Source organism: Pleurodeles waltl, chromosome 4_2 (assembly GCF_031143425.1).
Source record: "Pleurodeles waltl isolate 20211129_DDA chromosome 4_2, aPleWal1.hap1.20221129, whole genome shotgun sequence".
In the NCBI taxonomy this organism is placed as follows: Eukaryota; Metazoa; Chordata; class Amphibia; order Caudata; family Salamandridae; genus Pleurodeles; species Pleurodeles waltl.
In genome coordinates, this window is record NC_090443.1 from 159,197,317 (window position 1) to 159,223,708 (window position 26,392).

At 45.0% G+C, this 26,392-nt stretch overlaps 1 protein-coding gene across 2 annotated transcripts in view; it reads right to left on the reverse strand.

Annotated features, from left to right (window-relative positions):
- GTSF1 (gametocyte specific factor 1) overlaps positions 1–26,392 on the reverse strand; it is a 795,979-nt gene that overhangs the window by 128,550 nt on the left and 641,037 nt on the right. For both annotated transcript variants that reach the window (XM_069231025.1, XM_069231026.1), the window contains exon 17: positions 15,509–15,578. In XM_069231025.1, the coding sequence (XP_069087126.1) occupies positions 15,509–15,578 (70 nt within the window). The remainder of the gene's footprint in view (positions 1–15,508; positions 15,579–26,392) is intronic.

Sequence of the window (26,392 nt, forward strand, 5' to 3'; positions counted from 1 at the left end):
TTCACATGGAACGATGCAACAACCTCAAATATGTTCTGGTGGTAGTATGTGCTTTTTCTAGATGGGTAGAAGCCTACCCTCTGAAGGACAATACTGCTTTATCAACTGCCAAAATACTTTTGAAAGAATTCTTCCCTAGGTTTGGTTTGCCGCGCATTGTCTGGAGTGACAATGGGAGCGAATTTGTGGGTCAAGTCATGCAAAAAGTTTGTGCAGGTCTTGGCATAAAACAGAAGTTCCACGCGGCGAATCACCCACAGTCGGCTGGTTTAGTAGAATGCTACAATGGAACCTTGAAGCTTAAAATTGCTAAGGTGCAAGCTAGCACAGGACTTAATTGGCCTGATGCTTTACCATTGGCTCTTCTGTCCACCAGAACAGCAGTACACTCTCGTTTGGGGCTTAGCCCTTACGAAGTGATATTTGGTCGCCCAGCTAATGTATGGGGAGTTCCTCGCCCTAAGAAATACTCAGACTTGCCATACCCGACGTTGATTGACTACTTGCATGACCTTACAACTAAATTGCGTGTTCTTCATCAACAGGTTCAGAGTGCTCTACCAGAGGCTTCCACAGACCCAGGTCATTCCCTCCGACCAGGTGACTGGGTCTGCACGAAAAATTTCCAACGACAGAGAAATTTGGAGCCCAGATGGAGAGAGCCACGCCTGGTTCTTTTGACCACAAGAACAGCAGTTAAAGTCGAAGGAAAGAAAAACTGGGTGCATGCCGTGCACTGCAAGAAAGTGCCTTTGCCCTTGCCTTTCGATCAGTGGGTCCGTAGAGGCATCAGTGACTCTGAAAGTGAGAAAGTTCCGCAATTTGTACCATTCAGTGATGCGCGTCTAATTGGAACACTTTCTGAGAAAGAGGACGACGACATCCTTCAAGAAGCAATACCATCGCATCATCGCTTGAACACGACAAATCCAGGAACATTGTTTCAAAACCAGACTGCCTCTGGACAGGAACGCTATAATTTGAGACCAAGACCAAAGAACTTGTAAATTTCTCTCCTATGTAGTACTCTATCCCGGTTGCAGGGTCACGGTAGGAGTCTTAGTTACGACCTGAGTAAGTGGCAATAGGCCTGCAGGACCTCACAGTGTCATAGGACGGTAGATAATCGTGACTACAGTGATTGAGGAAGATTGCCGTGAGCATCCACTTAGAAAGATGGAGGCTACATTAGATAAAAGAGAAAGTAAAAATGTAAAGAATAATTGTAAAGAAATATATAGTCGTTGTAGTATTGCTCTATGCGTCATTATATTGTCGTGTATTCTTTTGGCATCTGTAAACTGGATCATTATTACTCTGCAGCAAAAAGTTGTCTCTTCTCTTACCTCTACATCTTCTTCTACTATCTCTCCGCACTTATTTCACACTCTTCCCCAGCATGAACTCATCAGAAGAACTGAATACTTTAACAATTCCTTCGTCCAGTTGTTACATCAACATCAGTTAGTGATCAATACAACTGACTGTTGGGTGTGTGGACTCATACCACATACGGTAGAAAAAAGAATGCCATATTTAGTTCTTCCATTCTCCTATGAAGGTTCCGCTTGGGCTTATTTTGTCATTTTCAATAATGCATATCAAAGTAAAATTAAACAACCTGTCAGTTCACATAGTGTTGGTTCAGATTTCAGTCATAGTTTATTGATAAAGGGAATGGTAGCTATGGCTAAAATCATGGAAAAAAGTGAAGCTTCCATAGATGAAAGAAAAGCATATACCAATTGGAACATAACTAATTACATTTCCAGCCTCAATGATAAGGTTAAGCAAGGAAAATCTCCTCCGATACGGGTCATACCCCAACAAGGAAATTTCTGTCTGCAAATAAATGGTAGAACTCCAAACACCGGACAAAGAGAAAGTTTATGTTCCCATACATATGTTTATTCAGCCCTGAATTCACCGCCGTTAGTACCATCTCAAGGTACATACTTCGTTTGCCACGATAGGGCTTATACATGGTTGCCAGCTGATTTTTCTGGTACTTGTTATATAGCCTTTCTTCTTCCCCCTACATACACCGCTCCTGCGAACCATCATAAAAATAGATATGGCAGAGGGATTGTGGATTCGAAAGACACAGCAGGACAAGAGGGAGGAGATTTCCTCAAAGGATTTCTTCCCTTCTGGGGTCCAATGGCCAACAGCAGAAATATAAGGCAATTGGTTCGTGTCGTAGAAACCACCATAGACATCACTGTAGGAGCTTTAAGTAACATTACAGCTGAACTACAGGCTGATCGTCTTATGACCTTGCAGAACCGTGTTGCCTTAGACTTTGTTCTTGCGGACCGTGGTGGAGTATGCAAATTGATCGGATCAAGTTGCTGTATTTTCATACCTAATGACGCTCCGACAGTATACCAAGCTATCTCTAAATTACACATAATCTCCGAGTCGATTCATCAGGACGAAGGAGATTGGTCCTTTTCAGAGTGGTTTTGGGGATTACTGTCCAAATGGGGTTGGAAGGTATTGACATTCTTTGGAGTAATTTTAGCTTTTATATTCTCTTGTTGTCTTTGTATGCACTGCGGTCCTGCCATCTGCAACCTATGTGCTACTGCATGTATTCCCAAACCCAAGTCACAAAGAACAGAGAATATCAAAATGATGGTACAGCAACAGCTTGATGACCTCATGGCCATAGACATCGACTCAGATTAACATGAGTTTGTGTATCTTGCCTGAGTTCTGGCAAAAGGAGGGTCTGAGGAAATTCGATTTTTAATACGATCGTATCGACCCGCCATTTTGTGGCCCGCCGCCATTTTATGTTGCCTTCACTCAGGCAGCACAGCGAACGAAGTCCATTCTGCCTTTTCTGCTTATTCTGCAACATGGTGTTCAAAACAGCCTTCTGCCTCTATCTTTACAAGGCTGGTATTAAGGTCTGACCGAGTACACTAATCCCTGTCTGGTTTTCTAATCCTTGTTTCAACTATCTGTAGGCTGACACTATTCTCCGCCGATCTTATCTTATCGTCTGGCCTTCGCTGTCCTTTGCTAGTATTCTCTCATTTCACAACTGTCCTCCAAACGCACACAAACTTATCGCACCACATGCAACTTCGTTGTGGATCGGTTAATGAATTAGTTCAAGGGAGGGGTGACAAACACAGCTGGAGGGGAGGCAACCTTAAGTCACTTGATACTTTGTTTTCCAATTCCTTCTATTGGTGCTGTCTTGTTTTCCGACATTTCTATTGGCTCTGTTCTATCTTTACATTATTCTTACTGGCTCCTTTCTATGTGTTCTGGGAGTGTATGTAGTTAATAAATGGTTTTTATACGGTATATAAGATTGTGCGCCACAAAGTAAAGTGGCAGTCTCCTGAGAACATACCTTGTGTACTTCTTGGACAACTGTACTAGCTGCAGCTAATAAAATCTGATCTTTTACGCCTGACAGAGTGTCCCGTGTCTCTGTTAGTTGAGGCAGGTGAATCCAAGGAGATTTCAGGCGTACCCTGCGCCGCCAGGCCCATAAGGTTCTGGTTCTTCAGTCATGACGTCCTCAGAAGCTTTCTTTTTCTTTCTTACATCTCTATTTCTTCCTCCAATGCGCTCTTCTTTCTCTTGATGTAGTTGGGTATTTTAGGCTCTCCATGGACCTTTTTCTTTTGAGGGTGACTGTCCCTCCTTCCCTTTCTGTCCTCAATTGTCCTTGCAAGTCAAGATGACACCTTTCAATGTATCATTACAGCTGAGCATTTCTTTCCCAGTAGAATGGGATTCTTTGTGCTCATTTCACTGTGTGTTTCTTTGGCATTGAGGCCTTAACTTTGTATGACTATGTGCTTGATCGAAATACCTTGCCTCTGCGTCTTGGGCATAAGCTTGGATGCCTTTTCCTTTGGCAAATCAGATTTTTAAGGGCATGTGGCAATGTGGTTTAAGGTCTCTGTGCTGTTCTTTATTGACCTTGTATGCCTTCAGCATGGTGTCTTGGAGTTCCCCTGAACTGCCTGCGCCTCTTCATTGTCTTAGTCAGAGAAATCCATCTCCCCCACTGACGAAGCACCCCTTCTCTACTTTTCCATCTCTGATAGCACAAGAATGAGACTCAGTCCTCCAACTTATGGTCTTGAGAGAGCCAAAAAATTCATAATGGGTGTTCATAGTTCAAAGCTAATTTTCAATGGCAGTTCGGACAAAACTTGAGAAGTGTGATGGTACTCTAAAATGGGTTTGAGGAACCCCAGGGATTCCACCTTGGCTAGATGAGGTTCTTCGAATGTCGATCCCCTCAAAAAACTCCTCTCAAGAATCGATCTTGGTGATTCACCTATACACTTTCTGCTGTTTTTGAAGAATCTTTGGAAACCTTCACCAAAAAATTCAGCTCATTGATGCACTTCCACACCCAGTAGCAGAAAAAAACCTAATCTGGCATTGTGGGCATGCACATAAGCAATCTGAGATTTCAGTCAACATCATACAGAGGATCCCACTATGTCAGCTCCTACCCAAAAGCTAAGAAGCAAATGTTTTAGGAAAACAAGGCCATCAAATTGGCTGTGGGCTCCCTTTTGGCTCAGCACATTGCCATTTCTTTTCAATCTGTGTTTTCAAGCTTGGGGAGGCAATCAGATCCTGGAGATTTAAAACTCTTTTTAAGAGGATGACTCTCAAATATTACAAAAATTTGAGCAACAACAGCATTACAGTATGTCTCCAGGAATTATTTCCAACAATTCATTTCTGCACTACCAACGGTTTTCTAAAGCTGAAATGGGGGGAGAACTAAGATCTTGATTGTTGCCAACAGGTACTATGTTGGCACAACCTGCATCGGGCCAGACATCATGAGTTCTCTCCCAGCCCTGGCCTTCCATCCAAGAATCTAGGAGTAATTGTTGAACATGAGCTGAGTTTCAATATACAAGTCCTGGTTCTGCTGCTTCTTTTACATGAATGTTGAACAAAGATCCTCCCTTTCATTAATAGGGAACAACAAGCAGCAATAATGGGGGCAGTGATCTTGTCCCGCCTAGGCTGTGGAAATCCTGTTTACCCAATGCCAGCCTAAAGTCTTAACTGGGAAGCTCCAATGGTTATAAAGGCATGGTTGTTAGGGTAGCATGTCTGCTTTAGAAAATTGAAAGTCCTTTTGCATGCCATACACGGGCTTCTACTGTCACAGTTTCGACAAGCACATTGTAGTAAACATATAGGATTGACCAATCCAGCCCAGTGCTTTGAACAATAAATGATGTGTGCCTACTGAGTCAGTCTCTGTATCTTTAATACCCAAGAAGGCATGTTTAGGGTTCGACGTCAGCATATAACCCAAGATCCTGTTAAGAGCGGAGTATATTTTGGTCCAGTTTTGGGTAATGAGAGGGCTATCCCATATCATATCATATCAAAGAACCAGAGCGCTGATGTTGGTATCTTGGAGAACAATTATCATTCTTTTCTACTAATATGCCATAGCTTAGTTGGGTCGTATCACACCTAATGGAAGAATTTGAATTGAATTAGTCTATGTTTAGTTGATATGGTCAAGCACAAATAAACTGATATCTTGTTGCCACTTGTACCGTAGATGCATGAGGGGATCTGGGGTGTTTACTATGAGAGACATATATACATGAGAGCCCCTTTTCACTCACCTATTCCATTATCACTTTTGGTTCAAGCGGATATAACTCAGGTACAGTTTTCAGGAGGAGTCTGTATTGTGTTAGGGCATGGTGAAGCTGTAAGTAGTGGAAACATTGGGCTTTATTCAACTCAAAGTTCTCAGTCACAATGCCAAAGGGCTTGACATGATTGCCTAACCAGATGCCACCCACTTTTGAGATTCCTATCAAGTCCCAAGTTTTGAAACCCTCTAGTTTTGAAGCCTGGGGGAGCCAGGAGCCCCATTATAGAGGAGTTTACCCAGTGATGGACTTGTACCATTTAATAAATTTAAGGGCATTATGCCAACGAACCAGGGAGACCCCGAGCCAGCTCTACTAATACCTTCGAAACAGATAAGCCATATAACATTGTCTCTCAATAGCTCTGCTCCAGCTGGTAGGTCAGGTCATTCCTGTCTCATAATATCCAGTTGTTGATTACAACCAGTTGTGATGCCTAGTAATACGGGTGAACATCTGGGATGCCCAACACTTCATTGAACGGGCCTATATGCATTTGGTCAGAGAGATTCAGCATTGTACACAGGCCCAAATAAATTCACCCAGTACGACACTGATGTTGGTGGAGAAGAAGGGATGTATGGTATAGAGTTTTGAAGAATTGACAAGAATTGTGACAAGGCCACCATCTTTGGGAAGGGACGAGGTGTAACAGTCCGAGCTGCCAACTTTGGAACTGGGGAACCAGAGTCGACGCTCAGCATCAGCACAACATACTGTGATCCTGGGCAAATCACTTAATCTCCCTATGCCTGAAATAAAATGAATGTTTCCCTGTGCAATGCAACTGGTGCTCTTGCCAAGTGCTCCAGTACCTTAGGGTAGAATTTTCCCAATGTAATACTGCAAGAAAGAAATCTTGAATAATGCTCCTTGATTCATAATTGAAAGGAATTTATCCCAGGCTGTCACTTACCATTGCACATTTAGCAATAAAGAGGACCTGTTAAAGTACCAAGATTGTTGTCGTCCTTTGGACATGTAGATCCCCAGATATTTAAAGGGACTATCTGTCAGTGTGATGAGCCTATGGGCAGGGACAGCAGAGTGAGGGCTGCCTATTGGGATGTATTGGAACTTGCAAGCCGGAGGCCTCTCCATAAATGCGTAGTATGACCAGCACCCTGGGAATAGATTGCTCTGGTCTCAGCACATAGACCAAAAATGTTGCCCGCCTATAGAGACACCCAGTCCTCGCAAGCCAGGTCCCATTTAATACCCGTCAGCTGAACGTCTTGTGGATCCATTTCACCAGGGGGCTCTTCCACAAGCGCCAAGAGGGCATCCTCGTCTGGTGCCTCGGTCGATCAGGAACAGAGAGGACAGCACCCTATTCACCTGAACCAGCATGGAAGGTTCCTAGTAGTGTGTTTGCACCAGTCGTAAGAAGCAGGATCCAGGATTCATCCTGAACAGGATATGAATGGCAAATGGACTGAACCAAACACCTTTTAGGTCTTGGCTAGACAGCGCATGCACTGTCTATAAGAGAGGTGTTGTAGTCAATCTGTGGGCTTCAGCCCACCCACAGGCTTACCATCTGCTTGCCTCTATCGTCATTCTCATATTCTTTGCCCCCATTTGTCCATGGCATACATGTGTCATGGCTCTTCTTGTGTTTAGCCCTTCCCAAGAGTTTGGACGAAGTACGAATGTCCATCCACTGCACCAGTTTAGGAGCTACTTTTTTCTATGTTTTTGAGCACTCCACAAGCATACTTGTGCTTTTACCTGCTATGTATTCTCCCACCCAACCTCACCCCTCCAAAAACCCTTCTTCCTTTTTTTGTTCGTCTTTGAGCACTCCACTTGAGTGCTCATGCTTTTACCAGCTCCATACATGCCGTACCTCACCTCCCCTCCCAAAACCACCACTGCTTTTTGTTTCAGTTTCCAGCCTGTGGTCAGTGGCGCTTACTTCCTCTGGCTGGTGTTTATAGTGCATCGTGACAGACTTCCGCGCGTCAACATGAGCCCGAATACACTTGGTGAGTATTTCAGGGGTGTGTTTGAGGCGAGTAGGTGGCTCAGAAAACCTGCAGCAGTGGTTCATAGGATTTTACATTAAGGGAACCACTTCCTAATTATCAGATTTGTCCCTGGGTGTATGTCATCAGAATCGAAGGAGAGACCAGTGAAGGCTTTCATTCCTTTTGAGTAGCACGCAAACTTGTGTCTCGTCACACATACCAGCTAGGTGTTTAATGTTTTACTGAGGACCAATCCTTTTACAATTATGCTTCTTCCACAAGGCATGTTGTTCATCAAGCCAGGCAGCTGTGGAGGTTGAGCACATGCCTTGGAATTGTCCAGGCCTGGGAGCAGCTGTGGGGGCTGGGCTACAGCAGTTGCTGTTCAGGAATGAAAATGTCATTACCCAGTGTACATCTGTTTGTGGCATTAGTCGCTGCAGATTCACATGTTGTGCATAGCCCGCCATCTGGTGTTGGGTCGGAGTGTTACAAGTTGTTTTTCTTCGAAGAAGTCTTTCGAGTCACGAGACCGAGGGACTCCTCCTCTTTTGCTTCCATTGCGCATGGGCGTCGACTCCATCTTCGATTGTTTTCCCCGCAGAGGGTGAGGTAGGAGTTGTGTGTTAGTAATAGTGCCCATGCAATTGAGTGAATAAGTATGTACCAATTAAGGTTTAAGTAAAATATTTACAAATGTACAAAGTTAAAGATAACTTCCAAACGGCTACAGGCTCCCGGGGAGGCGGGTGGGCACATGTGAATCTACAGTGACTAATGCCACGAACAGATGTACACTGGGTAAGTGACATTTTCAGTTCGATGGCATGTGTAGCTGCAGATACACATGTTGTGCATAGACTAGTGAGCAGTTATCTCCCAAAAAGCGGTGGCTCAGCCTGTAGGAGTGGAAGTAGTCTGAAATAGAGTTCTTAGTACGGCTTGACCTACTGTGGCTTGTTGTGCGGATAGCACGTCTACACAGTAGTGCTTAGTAAATGTGTGAGGCGTAGACCATGTAGCTGCCTTACATATATCGTGCATTGGAATATTCCCTAGGAAGGCCATGCTAGCGCCTTTCTTACGGGTTGAGTGTGCCCTTGGTGTAATGGGCAGCTCCCTTTTTGCCTTAAGGTAGCAGATTTGGATGCATTTAACTATCCATCTGGTTATACCCTGTTTTGATATTGGGTTTCCTGTATGAGGTTTTTGGAATGCAATAAACAGTTGTTTTGTTTTTCTGATTTCTTTCGTTCTGTCAATGTAGTACATTAGTGCTCTTCTGATGTCTAATGTATGTAGTGCCCTTTCAGTTACCGAGTCTGGCTGTGGGAAGAACACTGGTAGTTCTACCGTTTGATTTAAGTGGAACGGTGAAATAACCTTTGGTAGAAATGTAGGATTGGTTCTTAGGACTACCTTATTTTTGTGTATTTGGATATAAGGTTCTTGTCTTGTAAACGCCTGAATTTCACTTACTCTTCTTAGAGATGTGATGGCGATGAGAAATGCAACTTTCCAGGTTAGGAATTGTATTTCGCAAGAATGCATGGGTTCAAAAGGTGGACCCATGAGTCTTGTTAAGACGATGTTGAGGTTCCATGAAGGAACGGGTGGTGTCCTTGGTGGTATAATTCTTTTGAGGCCTTCCATAAACGCTTTAATGACAGGTATCCTAAATAGTGAAGTTGAATGGGTAATCTGCAGGTATGCAGATATTGCTGCGAGGTGTATTTTAATGGAAGAGAAGGCCAGGTTCGATTTTTGTAAGTGTAGTAAGTAACCCACTACATCCTTTGGAGATGCGTGTAATGGTTGAATTTGATTATTATGGCAGTAGCAAACAAACCTTTTCCATTTGCTTGCATAGCAGTGTCTAGTGGATGGTCTTCTAGCTTGCTTTATGACTTCCATACATTCTTGGGTGAGGTTGAAGTGTCCGAATTCTAGGATTTCAGGAGCCAGATTGCTAGATTCAGCGATGCTGGGTTTGGATGCCTGATCTGTTGTTTGTGTTGTGTTAACAGATCTGGCCTGTTGGGTAACTTGACGTGGGGTACTACTGATAGGTCTAGCAGTGTTGTGTACCAAGGTTGCCTTGCCCATGTTGGTGCTATCAGTATGAGTTTGAGTTTGTTTTGACTCAATTTGTTTACTAGATATGGAAGGAGAGGGAGAGGGGGAAAAGCGTACGCAAATATCCCTGACCAGTTCATCCCTAGGGCATTGCCTTGGGACTGCCTGTGTGGGTATCTGGATGCGAAGTTTTGGCATTTTGCGTTCTCCTTTGTTGCAAATAAGTCTATTTGAGGTGTTCCCCAAATTTTGAAGTAAGTGTTTAGAATTTGGGGGTGAATTTCCCATTCGTGGACCTGTTGGTGATCTCGAGAGAGATTGTCTGCAAGTTGATTCTGGATCCCTGGAATAAACTGTGCTATTAGGCGAATGTGGTTGTGAATTGCCCATTGCCATATTTTTTGTGCCAGGAGGCACAGCTGTGTCGAGTGTGTCCCCCCCTGTTTGTTTAGATAATACATTCTTGTCATGTTGTCTGTTTTGACAAGAATGTACTTGTGGGTTATGATGGGTTGGAATGCTTTTAACGCTAGGAAAACTGCTAGCAGTTCAAGGTGATTTATATGCAGCTTTGTTTGATGTACGTTCCATTGTCCTTGGATGCTGTGTTGATTGAGGTGTGCTCCCCACCCTGTCATGGAAGCATCTGTTATCACGTATTGTGGCACTGGGTCTTGGAAAGGCCGCCCTTTGTTTAAATTTATACTGTTCCACCACAGAAGTGAGATGTATGTTTGGCGGTCTATTAACACCAGATCTAGAAGGTGACTCTGTGCTTGTGACCATTGTGATGCTAGGCACTGTTGTAAGGGCCTCATGTGCAGTCTTGCGTTCGGGACAATGGCTATGCATGAGGACATCATGCCTAGGAGTTGTAATACCATCTTTGCCTGTATTTTTTGTGTTGGATACATGGTTTGTATAACTTTTTGGAAATTTTGAACCCTTTGTGGACTTGGAGTGGCTATTCCCCTTGTTGTGTCTATTGTTGCTCCTAGGTATTGCTGTACTTTGCACGGCAGAATGTGTGATTTTGCATAGTTGACAGAGAAACCGAGTTTGTAGAGGGTTTGTATGACCTGATCTGTGTGGTGTGAACACTTTGTCAGTGAGTTGGTCTTGATTAGCCAATCGTCCAGATACGGGAATACGTGTATTTGCTGCCTTCTGATGTGTGCATCTACTACTGCTAGGAATTTTGTAAAGACTCTTGGTGCGGTTGTTATACCGAACGGCAATACTTTGAATTGGTAATGTATTCCTTTGAATACGAACCTTAGGTATTTCCTGTGCGAGGGATGTACCGGTATGTGGAAATATGCGTCTTTGAGATCTAAGGTTGTCATGTAGTCTTGTTGCTTTAGCAATGGTAACACTTCTTGTAGCGTGACCATGTGAAAGTGTTCTGATTTGATGTAGGTGTTTAGTGTTCTGAGATCTAGGATTGGTCTCAGTGTTTTGTCCTTTTTTGGTATTAGAAAGTACAGTGAGTCAACTCCTGTGTTTATTTGTGTACCTGGTACCAGTTCTATTGCGTTCTTTTGCAGTAATGCTTGAACTTCTATTTCCAGAAGGTCTGAATGCTGTTTTGATATATTCTGTGTTTTTGGTGGTATATTTGGAGGGATTTGGAGAAATTCTATGCAATAACCATGTTGGATAATTGCTAAGACCCAAGTGTCTGTTGTTATTTCCTCCCAAGATTGGTAATACTGACTTATTCTTCCCCCCACTGGTGTTGTGTGGAGGGGATGAGTGACCTGTGAGTCACTGTTTGGTTGCAGGTGTTTTTGGGCTTTGAAATTTTCCCCTGTTTCTAGGGAATTGTCCTCCTCTGTACTGGCCCCGAAAGCCTCCCCTTTGGTACTGTCCCTGGTAGGTAGACGGTGTTGAATGTGAGGTACTGGCTTGTGTGGCCTGACCCCGAAACCCCCCTCTGAAGGTTGTTTTGTGGAAGGTGCCGAAAATGCCTCTGCCCTGCGGGGAATAGAGTGCGCCCATGGCCTTGGCAGTATCAGTGTCCTTTTTTAGCTTCTCAATTGCCGTGTCCACTTCAGGTCCGAACAATTGTTGCTCATTGAATGGCATATTGAGCACCGCTTGCTGTATCTCCGGTTTAAAGCCAGATGTTCGTAACCACGCGTGCCTTCTTATGGTTACTGCTGTGTTAATTGTTCTTGCAGCTGTGTCAGCTGCATCCATAGAGGAGAGTATTTGGTTATTGGAGATGTTTTGTCCCTCCTCAACCACCTGTTTCGCCCTTTTTTGTAAATCCTTGGGTAGATGCTCGATGAGGTGCTGCCTCTCGTCCCAATGGGCTCTATCATATCGCGCTAGGAGCGCTTGAGAGTTAGCGATGCGCCACTGGTTTGCAGCTTGTACTGCGACCCTTTTTCCGGCTGCGTCGAACTTGCGGCTTTCTTTATCCGGAGGTGGTGCATCGCCTGATGTGTGAGAGTTGGCTCTCTTGCGAGCTGCCCCTACTACAACCAAATCTGGTGGCAGTTGTGAGGTGATGAAAGCAGGGTCTGTGGGCGGTGCTTTGTATTTCTTTTCCACCCTTGGTGTTATTGTTCTACTCTTGACAGGCTCTTTGAAGATTTGCTTTGCGTGCCTTAGCATTCCTGAGAGCATAGGCAGGCTCTGGTAGGTGCTTTGGGTGGAGGAGAGGGTGTTGAAAAGGAAGTCATCCTCGACAGGTTCCGAGTGTAGCGACACGTTATGGAACTCTGCTGCCCTAGCTACCCACCTGTGAATACGCTGTGCTGTCCTCTGGTGGTGAGGGCTTGGTAGGATACGCCTCCGGACTGTTGTCTGACACTGGGGCGTCGTATAGGTCCCAAGCGTCCTGGTCATCTTGGCTCATGGTGGTGTGAGCCGGTGAGTGTGACGGAGTCTGTGCCGGTGATATGTAAGTTACAGGTGGAGGAGAGGGTGGCGGAGTTACCTTCTTCACCACTTTTGTTTGTGGTGCTTGTTCCTGTATTTGGAACTCAAGTCTCCTTTTTCTCCTAATAGGGGGAAGGGTGCTGATCTTCCCTGTTCCACTCTGTATGAAGATCCGCTTTTGAGTGTGGTCTACTTCAGTGGACTGTAACTCTTCCTCGAATCTATGTTTGCGCAATTGAGAGGACAGTGATTGCTCCTCTGAATATGAGCTGGTAGTTGGCTCGGTTGCCGGTCGTTTCGGCACCGAAACTATGTCCTTACTCGTTTTCGGCTCCGAGGCGACTTTTCTCTTTTTTGGAGTCGAAACTTCTCGGCGTCGATCCTCCTCGGTGCCGCTGTCTCTGCGTCGAGCAGCTTCCGCTCCGATGTCTCGGCGTCGATCTTTGTCAGCAGCACTTTCTCGGTCCCGAGATTGCTGCGTGCCTGTGTCTCGACCCGAGTCGGACGATCTCGGCACTAGTTCGGCCTTTTTCGGTGCCGATGGGCGGTCACCGACTTTATGGGTTGAGCCATGGCCTGTTGGCAGTGGCGTCCCCTGGGCCTTGTCTGTTTTCTTGTGTGCTGGCTTCGACGTCTTACTCACTGTTTCGTGGACGTCTAATTCCTCCGAGTCCGATTCATGGATAGAGAAGGCTTCCTCTTCTTCTCCTTGTTCCTCCAACTCTCGGTGTCCTGTCGGCGTGGACGCCATCTGTAATCTTCTGGCTCGCCGGTCACGGAGCGTTTTTTGGGATCAAAACGCACGACAGGCCTCACAAGTTTCTTCCTTGTGCTCGGGCGACAGGCACAGGTTACAGACCAAATGTTGGTCTGTATATGGGTATTTGTTGTGGCATTTAGGGCAGAATCGGAACGGGGTCCGTTCCATCAGCTTCGATGTTACACGCGGTCGGGCCGACGAGGCCCCGACGGGGGATCGAAATTACCCCGAAGGGCTACCGGAGCTCTTCACGATTCGATGTCGATTCTATCTAACCCGATCCCGAACGCAACAATACCGACGTAATTTTCCGAATTTCTAACTATCTTTCCGTTCCGAACCCGGACCGAAAAGGAACACGTCCGAACCCGATGGCGGAAAGAAAACAATCGAAGATGGAGTCGACGCCCATGCGCAATGGAAGCAAAAGAGGAGGAGTCCCTCGGTCTCGTGACTCGAAAGACTTCTTCGAAGAAAAACAACTTGTAACACTCCGACCCAACACCAGGTGGCGGGCTATGCACATGTGTATCTGCAGCTACACATGCCATCGAACCTTTGTTTACAGTTCTGTAATGACTGCTCCAGTCAAAGCCAAATGCAGGCTCATCAACCTTCACTGGCAAGAAAACAGAATGAGCAATTTCACTAGTATTTATCTTCTTTCCTATCTTGCCACCATTATCCTCCTCAGTCTTTGTATCAAGGCACACTTTCCTTAAATAAAATAGACTTTAGTAAATCCGCAGAAATGTTTTCATCTAAAAATACAGACATCTGTTTGTTTTAAATTATGTAGACAATTGTTTCCTTAGTTTCGCCCTACCTGAAGTGTTTCCTTTTTACCTTGCTGTAACTTATTTCCTCATTAATAGTGTAACACGTTCACATTGACCAAGACTTATTGCTTTGCCAATGTCTGTTTTAAATCTCGCTGATTTGTTATGTTTCTTACTCCTGTCCATTTCAGCATACCTAGTGATCATACCATGACTAGGTGAAAGTGTGCTTTAGAAATATATGAATAAAGTAGGCTTCAACCTTTGCCAGAATTCTAAGGATCCGCTCCCAGTGGAGAATGTTTGTCATTCTCCTTCCTACATCATTTGCAGCATTTCTAACAAAGGTAAGCATTTGCATCTTGCCCGACCAATGTTTGGTCAGTCTACTGATGCGTTAATTAGACAAGTTTCAACAGGATTAGAACAAAAATATTGGACACATGATTTGTGAGGTCTGCAACTCCATTTAAAGAAGCCAATAGGGCCCCGTTTACATGCCGGAGTTCTTTACTGGGCAAGAAATACATCTAGACAGGAATAACCATCCATGTGATTGCAGCCTTCAGTGAAATGTATAATGTTCATTCTCATGATCATCATTTACCTTGTAAATAGTATATTTGAATGCTACTCTTTATATGGTACAGCAAAATATGGCAATGATAGGGTGCTCTTTTTTATTACTGATATGATCCCCCTAGAAAAACAAATCCCTCTAGAAAGACATTTGGAAGCACTAATTGAAGCCTTTGCCAAATGAGCTTAAAATGTGTCATTAAGTACCACTTGAGCTTCGTAAGAGTACAAAAACAAGGCACTGTGCAGCCAGACTTAGAACTAGGCCCTGGATGGTTGTGAATAGATACTTGCACAGCAATTATTGGCTGTGGGTCAAATTAGATTACTATGTTACAGTTTTTTGAACATGTATTCATAATCATTAACATCAACCATCTATTTTTCAGTGAGATAAAGAACCCTTTGTTTCTAGGAGTAGGGGATTTTTATGCAGAATCCACAGTGCCACTCGATCTAAAATGCACAACTGTTTTACCTGACACCGGTTTTAATTTAAAAGTAAGTTTAAAGGAGCATTTTATTTTCTAATATAAACGTACTGACTCATTTAAGATTGTTTTGAACAGAATGCTCTGGGATGGAGGTTTCATGACTGCCAAGTACAGTTACAAGGTAGGAAATGAACACGTGGCTGATGTGTAATAAAGATTCCTGCATGATTCAACCTGTATGCACATATTGGAAGGCCGTGCTTTTAAATCTCTATGAAAGTACACAGATTGAATCTTTTATGCAACAATTCATCATATCTGATTAATATAGAAGAAAATTAGATACCTTTTTACAATGTTTGCCGATTCATTCTCAAAGGTGCCTTGAACTGACGAAGGAGGTCCTGAAGAGAAACCTGCAAAACAAAGAATTTCAAAGAATAAGCTAGCACAGCACTCTAAGGACAAGAATTGTAAATCACAAACCAAACTGCATTTGTTTTAATGTAAACTCCAAAGTTCGTAAGTTTTGCTTTTTCTGAGGCATGGTTTTGCCACGTAGCAAAATAGCCTCCAGAACGAACTCCAGCGAACAGCCTTGATATCCTGCAAATATCCCGTCCTGAAAGGGAGTAGGGATTATTGCACAAAACACCAAGGGGAGAGATAAAATGATTTCAATCACAGTATTACAAAAATATGGCTATTGTTACCTTCCTGTGACTTGACCTGGCAAGGACCTTTTCTCCCCTGCATTCTGCAGCAGGGGTGAAGCCTGCTAACTAAAACTAGCCTGGGTAGTGGGGGTGCTTTGCAGTCTACAGTACTCCGCTTGTGAGGCGAGGGACTGGTGCATTGAGCGGCAAATAAGTGGTAGTGTAGTGCAAGGCTTGACCTGACTGAGAGCAGCACTGCTGGAGGACTTGGGACCGAGGGCCTTTGGGAGCAGATTGTGCTCTGGCATTCAGTTTCTCGGCAGCACAGCCTGAGTGGTGTAGAGCGGGTGGAGCCTCTCCTGAAGTCCGGTCTTGAAGAGAGCATGGTCTTTTAGAAGGGCTGTCTGGGAGCGTCCCACACCAAGTCAGGAATGGAGGGCAGGAAGCAGGAGCATACAGTAGCTGTGGTGCACAACTAGGGCCTCCTGGCAGGTGGTACCCCAAACATTGTCCTGTCTAGGTGGACTCCTGTCAGATAATTATTTGCTCTTCTAACCCTCTGTTTGGTGAGGAGGGGAGAACATGCATACCTTACATATACCTCATGGTTCTCCACCATGGTAAATAACAATCTGAGGATGTGACTTGGCTACAACATTGTGTGTCGACTTGGGAAAAATTATCTTGGTGGCTGCAGTAACTCCTAATTAGGCACAAGTATTAATTGAGCCCCATCATATTTTCTAAGTGGCCCTGCTCATTGATTCTCCGGATTGAGGATGGCAAGGGGCACTATACTGTAAGTAGGTTTGCCCTTTTTCACTAGTGACCACAGAACTCTTCTGATTTTACACTTTGTGAACTACTGACATACAAGACTGTCAGTGTTCAGGGAGAGCTTGCCTGCAGAACTAAGGGTAAAGACAAAAAGTCCAGACAATCCCAAGAAAATCACCTCAGGCAATAGGCTTTTCTTTGAGACCCATCATGCAGTCAGCTTGATGCTGTTACAAGGTGAAGACCAAGCAGACAGCCAGACAAGCACAATAATCCTTCCTGAAAGAACTCCTTGGTGCAAAAAATAAGTAATCTGTCCGCTAGTTGTGGTGGAGAAGGCGATGAAGGAAAAGTATTCTGTTACACTTCAGGATCTGCTTGTTGCATGAACTGTTATCAATTCACATGCTTTGGATTCTCTCCTATCATCTAGTGTTGGCTCAGACAATTACAACTTGTTTTTGTAGGAAGCTGGCCTGGTGTGTGGTGGGTACCTATTGTACTTACACCTTATAACAGGTCAGGTATCCCCTCTTAGTGAAGTCCAGGCAGTGTCTAGAAGCCTGGGTCTCTAGAGGTAGCTGTGGATGAGCAGCCAAGGCTTATCTAGGAGACATGCAAAGCTCATGCAATACCACTGCAGTCACACAGCACTTACACACAAGAAAGAAAACACTCAGTTGTACAAAAAGCAAAGGTACTTTGTTTTTGGAATAAATCACCAGAAAATACTAGACAGGTAACTTACCCTTAGGAGGTAAGTAATACACTAAACATATACACTAGTATTCAGAAAGAGGCATAGAAAAGGTTAGAAAATAGTGCAAATAGCAATAACCCATAGTGACCCAGGGGGGAGCACAACCCATGTAATAAAAAAAAAAAAGCAATGCGAATAAGGTACTCCCCCACCTAGGTAAGTAAAATGTATAGAGGGGAGCTGGGGGTATTAGAAAACCACATAGGTAAGTAACACAGTACCCCCTGCGGCCATGAATGCAGGAGTAAAACACTGGATTTTCCCCAAACCACCCATAAGGAGGAAAAGAAGAAAAAGAAGACACCCAGACAAGACTGAAAGAAAACCAATGGTGGATTCCTGAAGAAAGAAGACTTGTGGAGAAAGGGTGCCAAGTCCAAGAGTCACAGTCGAATGCAGGAGGAGTAGGAGCTGCTACTCGACGGTGATAAAGAACAGGTCAGCACTGCAGCCCTGGAGCTGGAGAAGAGCTCCTGATGGATGCAGATGAAGTCCCACGGTGGAAGGAAGATTGCAGACGGGTGTTGGTGCAGGAATTCCCCAACAAGCCTTGGCAAAGCAAACTTGCGGTTAGTGGAAAAGAGGTGCTGCCAGGGACCAGCAAGCCCCTGGAGGACTCAACCCAGCAGGGGGAGTCACAGGGGACCCTCAGCATTGCAGAGAGTCCACAGGAGTAGAGGAAGCATCCACAGGAGTCCAACAGGACTGGGACACAAGAGTAGCAGAAAGGGCCAACGCAGCACTACAAAAGAGGATCCCACGCTGCAAGAGAACCACACAGGAGGCTGTGCTTTGAAGGTTGGAGTGCTGGCGGGTAGAGCTACACGTCGCTGGAAGATCAATTGGAGGAGATGCAAACAAGTCTTGGCAGTTTCAAGAGTCGCAGTGCACGGTGGTACTGCCCTGCGTGGAAAGGCAAGGGCTTACCTTCACCAAAGATGGACAGCTGGCAGATAGGACCAAGAGGACTACTCTGGACCGCTACCTGTGATGCAGGATCCACGCAGCTCAAGATGAGAGGAGATCCACGCAGCCAGTTGTTGCTTGCTATAGGTGCCTGTGGTTGCAGGGAAGTGACTCCTTCACTCCAAGGGAGATTCCTTTTTCTTGTGCAGGCTGAAAAGTTGCAGTCTTCTGAGGATGCACGGCCAGGGAAATGATGCAAAGCTGGCAGGAGACGTGGAAACAAAGTTGCAAAAGAGTCTTCTTCATTGTAGCAAAGTTTGTCTTTTCCTGGAGGGTCCAGTTGCGGTTCCAGTGGCCAGAAGTCGAAGCAGAGGTTACAGAGGAGGCCTGCTGGAATCTTGCAAGCTGAATCTGAGGACCCACCCAAGAGAGAGACCCTAAATAGCCCTGAAAGGGGGATTGGTCACCTAACCAGGTAAGCACCTATCAGGAGGGGTCTGAGATACCAAACATGCCCAGGTCTGGAGTTACCAGTATGTAGCTGGACATAGGTAGTGACATATGTCCAGTACACACGTAAAATGGCGTCCCCACACTCACAAAGTCCAGGAAAATAGATCTGGAGTTTGTAATGGCACCTCTGCTAGTGCAAGGGTGCTCTCACACAAGGTACCTGCACCCTGCCCTCTGGGATGAGAGGGCCTACTATAGGGGTGACTTATAGTGACCTGGTGAAGTGGCCTGTAGTGACCTGCACCCGTTTCACACAGGTTGCAATGGCAGGCCTGCTGACACCTTTGCATGGGCTTCCTATGGGTGGCAGAATAACTGCTGCAGCCCATAGGGATCCCCTGAAACCCAATCCCCTGGGTACCACATACTAGGGACTTACATGGGGGGACAAGTATGCCAATTGTGGGAAGAAAAAGGTACAATTTAGAGGAGACAGCAAAACTACTAGGGTCCTGGTTAACAGGAACCCAGTAGACACAGTCAAACATACTGACAACAGGCAGAAAATGTGGGTAACCATGACAAGAAAGAGGGTACTTTCTTACATTTTGTCATCTAAGAAGTCTTTCGAGTTGCGAGGTCTTGGTATCTCCTCCTCTGGTTGTAGATTGTGCAGGTGCACTGACTCCATTGTTAAACTGTTTCTCTTGCAAACTCTCTTGGTGAGAGTAGGAATGGAGCAGTGAGCAGAAAAGGATAGTGACCAGACATGGAGCAAGAGCACAGTATTAAGTGAAGGATAGCTTTAACCCATTCCCCCCCACTGACTTAGTGGTTAAGCCCGATGGCGCCACGGACGTAACCACTACGTCCTGGTATAGGCCCTTGGGGGTAGCGCTCCCCCCGAGGGCCTCCCCCTACTCCTCCAGGGCAGGGCTGGAAGGGGAATCGCTTCTCCTTCCAGCCCCAACCCCGTGACGTTTTATGACCTCAGCGTGCTAACACTCCCGATTTGTTTCTCCTGGGTATGGGGGGGTTGGGGGCAGAGGAGGCAGAGAGGCATGAAAAGGGAAGGACAGACTTTTCCTTCCCTTTTCATGTCTCTCTGTGCATTCCTGCAGCACGATCAAATGCCCACTAGACACCAGGGACTTTGTTTACATTATGTAAACAAAGAAGGAGTGCGGCCCCTTTGGCAAGGGTCGCTCCCTAAAGGGGGCAATTTATTATAAGGCAATTTCCGCCCCTCCCCTAGGGGGCAGATAGGCCTATATTAATTAGGCCGATCTGCCCCCGGAGGGGGGGAGGAGGGAGGTGGCAAAAGCCATTAGACACCAGGGAAGTTAAAAAAATTTTTTTTGAAAACTATACTGATTAGGGTCGATCCCAGGGGAGTAATTTTTTTTAATAAGGCCTTTTCTGCCCCACCTGGGGGCAGATCAGCCTCTATTAATTAGGGGGCAGAAGCCACTAGACACCAGGGATTTTTAAATTTTTTATTCATATTGATAAGGCGGGCGACCCCTTAGGCATGGGGGTACAGAAGCCATTAGGCACCAGGGATGTTTTTTTGTTGTTGTTTTTATCTATATTAATAAGGGGAGCAACCTCTTAGGCAGGGGTCGCTTCCCGGGGGGGGTGGGTTTATTTTACTAGGCCTTTTCTGCCATCACCCCCCCCCCCCAGCTCCCCGGGGCAGATTGGCTTATATTAATTACGCCAATCTGTCCCCACTAGACACCAGGGATTTTTTTATTTTTTTTTATTGATAAGGAGAGTGACCCCTTAGGCAAGGGTCGCTCCCTGGGGGGGCCTTTAGTGGGGGGTAGGCTGTGGCAGAAATCACTTAGGCACCAGGGATTGGTGTGTGTGTATATGTGTGTGTTTTGTTTAGGGGGCAGCCCCTTGGGCAAGGGTCGCTCCCCATGGGGGCATGTTACTGTTGACCATATCTGCCCCCCCCCTTGGGGGCAGATCGGCTTATTTTTGGAAGGCCCATCTGTCCCCAAGGTGGGCAGAAAGTCCACCAGAGACCAGGGAAGATCTTTTTTTCAAAATAGGAGGGTGGGAATAGAGCCAAAGTTGTTCTGCTTGGGGAAATTCACCACGATCCACACACAGGGGGGCAGAAAGTCTACTAGATGCCAGGGAATAAAAAAATAAATAAAAAAATAGTGGGGTTGTGGCTACCAACCAGTATGGGCATGGTTATGCCCCCAACCCAAGTGGAAGGGGTAACAGTCTCTCCCCACACTAAAACATCTTATCCCACGGCAAGCAAGAGGACTTTGATTAGTTTGGGTATTGGTTTTACATTTGGGCCATGAGAGCTTGGCTAACTCTCAAAATCATCCAACTTGGAATGGGAAGGGCTGCACTTTTTGTACTTTGGGAAGCTGCCACGTAGAAAAATCCACAAGACCTAGACACATCTGTAAACTAAACATCTGGGTGAGTCCATGGTGGTGTGCTTCACATGCACCCGCACCATTTTCTTACCCACAATGCCCTGCAAACCTCCAACTTTGATGGAATCACACATTCTTTCCACATTTTTGTGATGGAACCTTCAGGAATTTGCAGAAATCCACAAAATTCTTACCACCCAGCATTGTCTCATCGATACCAATAAAAATTCTGCCCCACTTGTCAGCCTAAAAATGTTTTTTTTCCAAACTGCCCCTTTGGACCCGCTTTGGTTCCCTCTCAATTTCAACATTTTGGCTCTTCCCATTTCACAGGCACTTAGCCCACCTACACAAGTGAGGTATCATTTTTAACGTGCGACTGAGGGGAACGTTGGATGGTAGGAAATTTGTCCCGGTGCGGTGATCCTGCACAGAAATGTGGGAAAAATGTGGGTTTTTTGTTTTTAGCTAAATTTGAGGTTTGCTGAGGATTCTGGGTATGAAAACATTAGGGGATCCACGCAAGTCACAGCTCCCTGGATTCCCTTGGGTCTCTTGTTTTCAGAAATGTTTGGGTTTGGTAGGTTTCCCTATATGGCTGCTGAGCCCTGGACCAAAAACGCAGGTACCCACCCCCGCAAAAACGGGTTGTTTATTATTTGATAATTTTGATTGGTCCACATAGTGTTTTGGGGCATTTCCTGTTGTGGGCACTAAGCCTACCCACACAAGTGAGGTACCATTTTTATTGGGAGACTTGAGGGAACGCTGGGTGGAAGGAAATTTGTGTCTCCTCTCAGATTCCAGAACTTTGTCACTGAAATGTGAGGAAAAAGTGTTTTTTTAGGCAGATTTTGAGGTTTGCAAAGGATTCTGGGTAACCGAACCTGGTGAGAGCCCCAAAAGTCACCCCATCCTGGATTCCCCTAGGTGTCTAGTTTTAAAAAATGCACAGGTTTGGTTGGTTTCCCTAGGAGCTGGCTGAGCTATGGGCCAAAATCCACAGTTAGGCACTTTGCAAAATACACTTCAGATTTCAATGTAAAGATGTGTCCATGTTGCGTTTCCAGTCGTGAGTATAAGGCCTACCCATGCAAGTGAGGTACCATTTATATTGGGAGATTTGTGGGAACACAGAATAGCAAAACAAGTGTTATTGCCCCTCGTCTTTCTCTATATTTTTTTCTTCCACATGAGAAATGCCCTATAATTCACATGCTAGTTTGGTCACCCCGGAATTCAGAGATGTGCAAATAACCACTGCTTCTCAACACCTTATCTTGTGCCCATTTTGTAAATACAAAGACTTTCTTGATACCCATTTTTCACTCTGTATATTTCAGCAAATGAATTGCCGTATACCCAATATAGAATGAAAACCCATTGCAAGGTGCAGCTCATTTATTTGCTCTGGGTACGTAGGGTTCTTAGTGGACCTACAAGCCTATATTCCCACAACCAGAAGAGTCCAGCAGACGTAACGGTATATTGCCTTCAAAAATCTGACATCGCAAGAAAATGTTACAGAGTAAAACGTGGAGAAAAATGGCTGGGTTTTTTTTTCACATCAATTTCAATATTTTTTTTATTTCAGCTGTTATTTTTTGTAGGAAAACTTTGTAGGATCTACATAAATTACCCCTTGCTGAATTCATAATTATGTCTACTTTTCAAAAACGTTTAGCTTGCTGGGATCCAGCATTGGTTTCACACCCATTTCTGTCATTAACTGGAAGGAGGCTAAAAGCACAAAAAATAGTAAAAATGGGGTATGTCCCAGTAAAATGCCAAAATTGTGTTGAAAAATGGGGTTTTCTGATTCAAGTCTGCCTGTTCCTGAAAGCTGGAAACATGGTGATTTTTGTTGATGATATTTTCACGGTAAAAACCACAAGCTGCCTTCTGCCGCCCTTTTTTCCTTTTTTTTTTTTTCAAACAACATTTCCGCTGTATTTTGGTTAAGTTCTTGGTCTCCTTCAGGGGAACCCACAAAGTCTGGGTACCTCTGTAATCCCTAGGATGTTGGGAAAAAAAGGACGCAAATTTGGAGTGGGTAGCTTATGTGGACAAAAAGCTATGAGGGCCTAAGCGCGAACTGCCCCAAACAGCCAAAAAAAGGCTTGGCACCTAAGGGGGAAAAAGGCCTGGCGGTGAAGGGGTTAACAAACACTGGCTTCTGGGGAGCAGGGAGGGTGCATGTGAATCTATAGAACTACATGCAACAAACAGATGCTTACAAGGTTTGCAGTATGTGTGGCTCAAGATACCCATGCTCTGCATCATCTGTAAAACAGTACTCCCCTAAGAGGTGGCTTGCCAGTGGACAGTGTAGAGGTGCGAAACAGTCCTCAGAACTGTTTGATCATCTGTAACCTCCTGCCTAGTAAGAATATCCACACAATAATACTTTGTGAATAAATGTAGAGCAGACCATGTGGCAGCATTACAAGTATATGCAATAGGTATATTGCAGGCTGGGTTCTTTTAGCTATTGCGTAAAAAGTTTGGATGCATTTGAAAATCCAACTGGCAAGCCCTGCCTTAAGAATGGCGTGGCCTCTAGGAGGCTGTGAAAAAGCCACAAACAGTTGTTGTGTTTAGGACATGGATTTGGTCCCATTAATGTAGTATAGCAGAACACACTTGAGATCAAATGTGTGAAGTGCCCTTTCAGCTACGGAGTCTGGATGTGGAAGGAACACTAGGAGACAGATGGTCTGATTAATGTGGAATGAGGAGACCACCTTGGGTAATAATTTTGGATTGGTTATAAAAACTGTTCTGATGTACCTGGAAGAAAGGATCCTGCAATGTGAGGGCCTGTAATTCACTAATATATCTGAGAGATGTTATAGCTATGAGGAAGCAACCTACCAAGAGAGAAACTGCAAACAGCATTAATGCAGTGGTTAAAAGCGGGGCACCATTAGTCTGGAGAGGGCAACACGGACATTCCAGACTGGGGATGGGTGTACTTTTGATGGACTAACATCATTAAGGCCCTCTACAAAGAGTTTTAATTGCAGGTAGTTTGAAGAGGGACGAGTATTCTCTGTTTTGCAAATATGCAGCAATGCTGCTCCATGTAGCCAATTTTATTTGCAGTCTATCCCGGACTATGTTCTGGAAATAGCAAATAAGGTCTTGCACCGTGGGTGCAAGAGGGTTTATGTGCTTTTGAGTATTGTAGTGGACAAAACACTTCCATTCAGTAGCATAGAAGATGTGTGTAGGTGATGTACGGACTTCCCACAGTATGACCTTGCACTCTTGAGGTAGGCGAAGGTAACCAAACTCTTGGACCACAAAAACAAAATTGCTATCTTGAGTTGTATGGGGGGGCCAGGTGTCTAACCTTACCATGGTTTTTTGTGAGGCATTTCAGCCTTTAGGGAAGATTCTCGTTGGAGGTGATGGGCATTGGGGGGAGGGGTGCTGCCCATGTAGGAGCCAGCAGGATGAGACTGTAGTATGCTTGCTTGAGATTCCTGAATGTTCATGGAATTAGTGAGAGGAGAAAAAGCGTACGCAAAGATCCCTGTCCAGTTTATCCACAGAGAATTGTGAGGATGACGCGAGGGGGGGAAACAGAATGCGGAGGCGAAGTTTGGGCATTTTGTGTTTTTGTGTGTGGCAAAAAGGTCCATGTTTGAGTTGCCCCATGCCTGAAAGTAAGGGAGGAGGACTTGAATGTGGAGTTCCCACTTGTGATCTTGTTGCTGCATCCTGCAGAGCAGGTCTGCAAAGTCGTTGTCCACTACCGGAAGATACTCCACCAGGAGAAGGATCTTGGTGATGGATTGCCAGGGGCAGATTCACTGTGCTAGGGCCTGTAGCTGAGGAGAGCGAGTGCATCCTCACTTTTGTAGATAGAACATGACGTTCATGTTGTCTATGCGCTCCAAGACTACTTTGCCTTGAATATGCTTAAGAAAGGCTTTGGAAGCTAGGCGAATGGCTAACTATTCCTAGTGGTTTATGTGGAGTCCCCTTTGATTAGGCCACAGACCCTGGACTTTCATGTCATTGAATTGTTCTCCCCAGCGGACTAGAGATGCATTCATGGTGATGGTCACTTGCAGAACGGGGTCTGCAAAAGGCCTGCCATGCAACTGCTTTTTGCTGTTGCACCACTCCAGAGAGAAGGGTGTGGTGGCCCTCACCAACACTAGATTATCCAAATGACCCTGTGCTTGTCATGCATTTTTAGACAGAGCGCATGTGTAGTCTGGCATGGGGCACTATTGGAATGCACAAAGCCATAAATCCCTGGAGGCACATTAGTGTGTGAAATTTAACTGAACGGTGCCCCCTTTGGGGACTGGGGATGGCTTTGCCACTCTAGAGTTGAGGACTAACCCTAGGAGTGATTCAATTTGGAGTGGCTCCATGTGTGACTTTGGGCATTGACTGAAGCCACAGCTGTGCAGCAGGGAGATTGCAGCCTGGGTGTGGATTGGGCCTTTTTGTCTGATAACTCCAGTGTATTGTTGACTTCCAAAATGTATATGTATGGAAACAAATAATCTTTAGTTGGGTATTATAGGCCATACTGGGACAATTTCAATATAATAAAATGTCCAATTGAAATTACTGCAACACTCTGCTCCCATCGTCATTACCAGTGACTTTAATGCTTTTTTAGATTACTGTCTGGACAAGTCTCCCAGAAGAGACCTTCTGCACGCCCCTAAGATGCAATCACATATTAAAGTTATGTAGCCTGAGCTTGGGCTGCTCAACATCTGGAGAAGAAGAATGGGAAACAAGAGAGAATACACATTTTCCAATAAAAAGTATGCCCACGCCTTTAGTATTTTCTTTTTTTTAGTTGATCATCAACTGGGTGAAGCAGTTAATAGTATTACACATCTGCCAGCACACCTATCTGATCACTCTGCCATATTGTTAGAGCTCAAGCGCCCTCAAGGAATGAGGCAATTCAGGTGGATACTGGATCTCAAACTACTCCGTGAAAGTGAGCTCAATGAGATCTTACGAGTAGATGTGGCTGATTTTTCTTTTAATTTAATGAAGGTTCAACACCCCTAAACCTTGTCTGAGAAGCTTTTAAGGACTATATTGGAGGGAAATTAAACAGCAATGCATGGCACAGAAATAGTGCATATAAGATTGAGTCCGGGCAGCTGGAAGAAGCCATGAGAAAATTAAAAGAATAGACGATATTCCAGAATAACTTGAACAAGCAGAGGGGAGCGATAGCTGCTGAAGTCAAGGAAACTAAAAACAAATTAGTAAGATTAATGGAT